General features: G+C 37.7%; 1 protein-coding gene across 1 annotated transcript in view; it reads right to left on the bottom strand.

The window, feature by feature from the left end:
- Positions 1-1,247: 1,247 nt before the first annotated feature.
- Positions 1,248-7,636, bottom strand: part of LOC132766443 (rab9 effector protein with kelch motifs-like) — a 61,643-nt gene continuing 55,254 nt past the window's right edge. Inside the window, exons 18-19 of the mRNA XM_060760822.2 lie at positions 7,399-7,503; positions 1,248-3,184 (exon numbers count right to left, since the gene is read on the bottom strand). Of these exons, the coding sequence (XP_060616805.2) occupies positions 3,080-3,184; positions 7,399-7,503 (210 nt within the window). The 3' untranslated portion in view covers positions 1,248-3,079. The remainder of the gene's footprint in view (positions 3,185-7,398; positions 7,504-7,636) is intronic.

Below are 7,636 nucleotides of genomic sequence, written 5' to 3'. Positions count from 1 at the left end.
TTCGTTTTCTTTTTCTTTGGAACGTACTTTGTTGCTGCCTCCTGAACAATGTCGCGGACTTCTGTCCATAGTTCTTCTGGGACTCTGTTTACTAAATCTAGTCCTTCAAATCTGTTCTTCACTTCCACTGTATATTCGCTAGGAATGTTAGTGAGATCATATCTAGCTGGTCTGTGTATTTTCCCTGATCTCTTTAGTTTTATTCTAAATTGGGCAATAAGAAGTTCGTGATCTGAGCTACAGTCAGCCCCAGGTCTTGTTTTCACCGACTGGATGGATGTCCGCCACCTTTGGCTGCAAAGGATGTAGTCAATCTGATTTCGGTGTTGACCATCTGGTGAGGTCCATGTATAAAGCCGTCTTTTAGGTTGTTGGAAGAGAGTATTCGTTATACACAGCGAGTTTTCCTGGCAGAATTCTATCAGCCTGCGTCCCGCTTCATTTTGTTCTCCCAGACCATGCTTGCCTGTGATCCCAGTTGTCATTTGACTTCCCACCTTGGCATTCCAGTCTCCTGTAATGAAAATAATGTCTCTTTTTGGTGTATTATCCAGTAGGTCCTGCAGATCCTCATAGAACTGATCTACTTCTGCTTCTTCAGCAGCTGTGGTTGGGGCGTATATTTGGATCACTGTGATGTTGAAAGGCTTTCCTTGCACTCGAATTGAGATCATTCTGTCATTTTTTGGGTTGTATCCAAGCACCGCTTTAGCGAATTTCTTATTAATTATGAAGGCTACTCCATTTCTTCGATGTTCCTCTTGTCCGCAGTAGTAGATCTGGTGGTCATCTGATGTGAAGTGGCCCATTCCAGTCCATTTCAGTTCGCTGACCCCCAGAATGTCTATCTTTAGTCTTGACATCTCACCAATAACAACATCCAATTTGCCCTGGCTCATAGATCTTACATTCCAGGTTCCTATGGTGTGTTGATCTTTAGAGCATCGGATTCGTCGTTCGCCTCCAGTACCGTCGGCCGCTAGCCTTCCTTTCGGCTTTGAGCTAGCTGCGTCATCACATCTGGGGCTAGTTGAACTTATCCTCTGCTCCTCCCCAGTATTTTATGTGATGTGTTTAATGTTTTATCAGGGAAGGGTCAATTTTGATGTTTTATACTGTTTTTTATTGATGGCATTGAATTGTTGCCAACACTGTGAACTGCCCAGAGTCCTCTTTGGGGTTGAGAAGAGTGGTATACAAATACTGCAAATAATAAATAAATAAATAAATAAACCAATAAAAATTAGTACAAGTACAAAACTTTATTACGGTCACTGACCAGCACAAAGCGGGGCACAAGCACCCTGGGAGGGGAGGGACAACTCTCCAGTAAAGCAGTAATTTAAAAACAGTTTAAAATCACATTTTAAAACACAGGATATTGTAACAGGTATGGAACCGAAGGGGGGGGGGGGGAGAGATAAAACCTAAAACACCATCACGCAATTACAAAAGTCACTATGCAGAGAAAGCAAGTCTAACAAAAACTGAGAAAATCAGGCTTTTGCTTAACCATTTCTCAGTTGCAAAAGAACAGCAGCCTTATCCTATTTATAATCTTTAGATTGTTCTAATGTTAAAGCAATAAAGTTTGTCAAACTCTTTGTGTACTGAGACTCTAACAATAAAAAAGAGTTATCTTCTATAAGTTACGGTGGGATTTACTTTTGTATTACCATGTATGGGTTTTCAAAATAGCCTAATAAAATATTAAAACCAGAGTAGTGTATTATATACAAAGACACCAGCCAGGATTTACTTTCTTCATTGATTAATTTACAAGAAATTGGTAATGAAATAACAATAACATACAAATACACAGAACAAAGGTAAAGGCTTCCCCTTTCTTCTCCGGCTTTCTGGAGATGGTGCTCAACTCTGGCCATGGAAACATGCTCTTGTTCCATTTCCAAGCTGAGGAACCTGTTGTCCATAGACACCTTCTGGCTGTGTTGTTCACATGACTGCATGGGTGCCTTTTACCTTCCCACTGAAGGTATGAGTTGATCTACTCACATTTGCATGTTTTCAAACTGCTAGGTTGGCATTTGAAAACCTGCCTCTACTCTAATAATAATGTTTTAAATTGATTTTAATTTAATGTTTTATTTACTGTGTAATATTTTACTGTAATGTTTTATATGTTGCCGGCATCGAATTGTTGCCATTGTAAGCTGCCCTGAGTCCCCCCTCAGGGGTAGAGAAGGATGGGTATAAATGTTTGAAATAAATTTAAAAAATGTCTGTATGAAAGAAGCATGAATAATTTCTTCCATGATATTTTAAACACAATGTATTTAATCCTTTCAGATCAAGATATGAATGTATGCATACATATAAAGATGAGTCAAATATTTAACATCTTAATGGATGTCTAGGAAAATTTTCATAATTGAAAGTTCACAGAAAAAATGTACCAGCATCCACCAAAAATTAAGAACACACAATGCAGATCAGGTATACCAAGGTATTTACAAAGAAGAGGAATTAAAAATCTCACTTCACTCATCATGTCTGCTTTCATAATCAAATATATTCTGTTTAATATTTATTACTGTTACACTTTCAAACTTCACCATTATATAGTTTAGGGATGGAGAAGAGATTTTTCATGATGATACATTCCAGTCCACCAGCTGGAAAAGCCCAATAAGACAAAGTAGCTTCCTAACAAAAGAATCCTCCATTTTCCCAAAATATTTAATTTTTTTTATATAAAAAAGGATATATTATGAAAGTATATACTGGGTAAGGATAGCATTGCATTTATTCTGATTTTTCTTTTTACCATGTCAGACTTTAAAATTAATTTCATTCTTATATGAACAGAGACATGTTTGATTTGTGTGTGTGTAAAAAAAAGAATACTGAATTAAAGGCCTGAAGTGTTTTTAAAAAGAGGAAGGGAATTTAATTGAGCCTTCATCCCCGGGCTGAATGGAAACTTAGAGAGATCAAACTTCACTTTGTATGGTAACGGGAGCTTTGTTACACTAGACATAAGAGCTCAGTTGTTCAAGGGGTGCTGTGTTGTTGCTATGATCTAGTACATGTGACCAGGCTTTATTCAGCAAACTGTTCACATTCCTTTGAACTGCTGCATTATAGAAAGGAGCTGCTGGTTGTGCCGCTGAATGCTTTGCTGTTCATCTCTCAACCTTTCCTGATCATATAGAATCTCTTCCTGTGGAAAAAAATAAAATAAAATAAGAGTTAGCTATATTTCACAAGCTATAAGAATGAACCATAAAACACAACAATGGCATTTTCTCAAACAAGTCCTATAAACTCATTTGCTCTCTGATACTGTATTTCTTTGATTCTAAAACATCATTGATTGTAAAATTTACTGTGATTTCAATATCATCAACAGAATAGATACACCCTCAATTTGAAGACGCACTCCGTTTTTAGATATGTTTATATTGGGGGGGGGGGGGGAGTGTATTTTAGAATCAAAGAAATAAGGATATTCCTACTTTTTCCTCTTTGACTGGATTTACACTGCCATATAATCCAATATCTGGTCACAGATTATCTGCTTCGAACTGGAGTATGTGCATCTACACTGCCATACAATGTAAATATATTATAATGTAAATATATTCGTAGCCTTGTGCAGGATCAGGTTAAATGGACTTGTCTACCCAGTCTTAAAAATGATACTCATCTGTGATCATTCCTTTGTGATGTGTTTTTTGGAAGCTTTCATTTTTTTTTAAAAAAATGTGCCTTTTACCCCGAGGTTTTACAGAAAAGATGGACTGTTAGGCATATGGTTAGTCCTCCAGGTGGCACTGCTTCACTGTGTAGTCGTGGGAAGGATTTAGTAATAGGAGGAGGAACTAGTTGGTGGGAGGTGAGCTTTTTCCTGAGGTGATTAAAAAAAAGATCGAACGAAGCTTTGTGCATACAGAACTTGCGTATCAGTATATCCATACTACTTATCCATACAAATCTACTTATGGTGACCCAATTATGGAGTTTATTTATTTATTTGCCTTATTTATATCCCACCTTTCTCCACCCCGAGGGGGACTCAAGGCGGCTTACAAGTGGCATCTACACAGTGCCTTAAAACATACAATACTGACTTAAACGTAAATTGGATTAAAATTATAACATAGTAAACATAATTAAAATATACTAAATGTTAAAACACGTCATATGGGATCAAAGTCTAAAGCCATTCTGTAATCAGTTGCATACAATCCACATCATAATTACTATATTGCACTATTTTTCAAAAGCCTGTTTCCAGAGCCAGTTTTACACTTCTTCTGAAGACTAGGAGGGAGGGGGCTTATCTAATATTGCTAGGGAGGGAGTTCCACAACTGAGGGGCCACCACTGAGAATACCCTCTCGTCCCCACCAGCCACGCCTGCGAGGAAGGTGGGACCGAGAGCAGGGCTTCTCCAGACAGTCTTTGAGCTGGTTCGTAGGGGGAGATATGTTAGGACAGGTAAACTGTCCAAAGGCACACTTCAGCCTTCGGTACCACTATTCTAATTCAAAAATCTTACACTTGACATATGCCCCAAATGTTGCCATTAAAAAGTTGTTCCAATGTTTCTTCAAGGTGATCTAAGGTTTCTCCTTAATCAGCAAAGTCAGTTTCTCCATCTATGCTAATTTGTGGATCTTTGTCAGTTAATTTCCTTGAGTTGGAAAACTACTTCCTTCCATCTCTGATGATAAAGGATTTTTGCTTCAATTACATTATGTAACATCATTTTTGTTCCTGGGTTATAAAGGTCATTTCCTAATTGGATCTATCACAAAAACATGGGAAAAAAAATATAAAACAACAAAAACTTTGTTTTTGCAAGACATCCTGCAGCCTATTTTGCAATAGTTTCTCAATGAGAGCCTCAACCAATTCAATATAGTTTGTGGCAGCCACAAAACTGAAGATAGCCATCCAGTATTATTAATAAACAAAACACTGATGCCATTGTAAATGCAAACTTAACAATTTCCTTCAAGGTATTTATAGGGTTATTTTGGCAAGATTTATAGAATTATCTTGGCAAGATTTGTACAGAGATGGTTTGCCATTGCTTTCCTTTGAGAAAATGAGATTTGTTCAAGGTTACCCAGTGGGTTTCCATACTGAGCGAGATTCAGACCCTGCTCTCCCTATCCAAGTCCAACAGTCCCAGACAATTACATCACACTGGCTTTCAGCACTTGAAGGTAAAAATACGTTTTAAAAGATTATAACAAGGGAAAAGCCATTTCAGCAAGTGTAACATGTTATTTTGCACTTTGTTTAAATCAAATCATACTAGTAGCTAACTGAAAAGCATGCACACAAAACACACAAAAACTCTTGCTCCGACTCCTCTTTCATCTGAATTAATTAAACAATAAGAGGGTCAAAGGATTTCATTGTGTTTGTTTTTTAATTTTTTCTAATTGAATTCCAACCATTTTAATGAATTTAAGGATTTCTTAAACTGAGATACTTAATAAAAATGAATGTTTGCTAATCATTTTTTTTTTAAAATGTATTACTTTCACATCACCAGTTGTTAACATGAAGTCCTTGATATTTTTTTAAAAAACCACAAACGCTCCAAGAAGCTGCAGGCTACACCAAATTACGTTCTCTAAAAACAATTTAATGCAGTGAGTCAGAACTGTGTGAATCATCACTGCATTTCTGCCCGGATCATTCCATAGTGCAAGGACAAAGAAAAACAAGATGCATGCATTAAATTGGGTTGCTCTGCTTTTTTGAAGTAGAAATGTGTTTATTATTGGTAGTTTAATCCTGGGGGTTGGTTCCTGATGGACAGGGCAAGAATCTCTTTTGGTAATTTCCCCTAGTAACACAACAAGTGAGTGAAAAGCACAATGGGGAAAAAATATCCATTAGACTGTCACTGTTGCTGACCTCAAAATTCAGTGACGAAGGCTCGAACTTCACCATAATGTGGGTGTACCCAAACACCAGAGAAATGTAGAGACTAATGATGCCAACTCTGTGCAGAGGATCCCTAAGGGCAATAATACTACTGTAATGAAAGTAGTGGAAATGGAGATACAATAGTAAAGTCATGTTGTATTACAGTGGGCACATAGGGCTCTATTTAGAGCAAGCAACAACTCTGTTGTGTGTGAAAGGAAGGAGTAAGTAGCATAGTCCTTTTAGTTTTCTGTTGATATTAAAATATTTTACAGCTGTCTCAGTATTAGTGGAATCAACCAACTAAAGTTTGAAAATATTTTAGTAGTTTTTCCAAGAGACAGAGCATGTAGGAGAGAGCTGCAAAACCAACCCCCAATGCCTACCTTGCTACATTCTAGATGTTTAATGGGAAGTAAGTGGAATTGCAGTCCTCCAGATTTTATTGGATTGTGTATCCCTCTATACCAAACTAATGCAACCCAAAGTCAGGGGATGCTGGGAGTCATAGTTCCACAAAACCTGGGAGACAACAGCTTCCCTGATTTGCCCAATTTTCTCCCTGCAGACCTCAGCTCTATTATTGTTATTGAATTGTAGAAAAATTACTTAAAGGCTCTAGAGTACAGGAAAATAAGTGAGCAACAACGTTGGCTTCAAGTTCTTAATTTTATGTAAAAACTAGATTCCCTCCACCACTACGTTCTTTGTGAAAAACACAAATATCTCACAGTCAGTTGCTCTAAATCTTTCATGTGGTCCACAGAAGATCTCAAAGTAAAATAATATTGGCACCTATACAACATACTGCTAAGAAGAGCAGACATTTGGGCACACTGGAACTTTAAAATCTGAAAAGGTTAGCGAGCAGTCTAGCTATACTTTTCTTCAAATGTTATCTTCAGGGATATGGAAAGAAATACTGACACTCAGGTTGTGACAATAAGCTACAGGGAAATCAGTAGACCATGCCACACCCACAGAATGGATTTTTTTCATGTCAGTAGTGACTTGAGAAATTGCAAGCTGCTTCTAGTATGAGAGAATTGGCTGTCTGCAAGGACATTGTCCAGGGGACGCCCAGATGTTTTATCATCCTATGGGAGGCTTCTCTCATGTCCCTGCATGAGAAGCTGGAGCTGACAGGCAGGAGCTCATCCCATTCTCCAGATTCAAACTGCTGACATTTCAGTCAGCAGTCTTGCCAGCACAAGGATTTAACCCATTGCACCACTGAAGGCTCCACAAAATGGATAACATCTGGAAACAAATGATAATTTGCCTTACTTAACTCCAGTAAGTATTTATAAGACTAGCATCTGGTTCAAAAGGGATTGCAGAACCGTTCAATCAACAATTGGATATTACTTTAGAAAAATATTTTGTGTATGCAATCTAAAGTAAATCTTAGGTCATGGAACAGAGAAACCTTCATGCTTTTCCTAGTTACTGCCCCCTCCCCACTTTCATTTTGTTCATATTTACCCTCAGTTTGTAGAGCTCTTTTCTTTCCTTGTCATTTTCTTCAGCTCTGGCTTTGAGCCATGCTTCATTTTGGGCCTTGTGTTTTTCTAGCATGTCTTGGAGGTCCTGGATTTAGAGAAAATTCATCTGGGTAAGAAGTGTTTGCCAATGATATGATAAAATCTAATACTGAAGTGAATGAAATGTTCAGGATAACTGAAGAGCTCTACTTTCAGTATGCTCCAGCACCCTTACAACC

The sequence above is a fragment of the Anolis sagrei genome, chromosome 2 (genome assembly GCF_037176765.1).
Source record: "Anolis sagrei isolate rAnoSag1 chromosome 2, rAnoSag1.mat, whole genome shotgun sequence".
NCBI classification, from domain to species: Eukaryota; Metazoa; Chordata; class Lepidosauria; order Squamata; family Dactyloidae; genus Anolis; species Anolis sagrei.
This window is presented reverse-complemented; position numbering and strand designations above follow the sequence as displayed.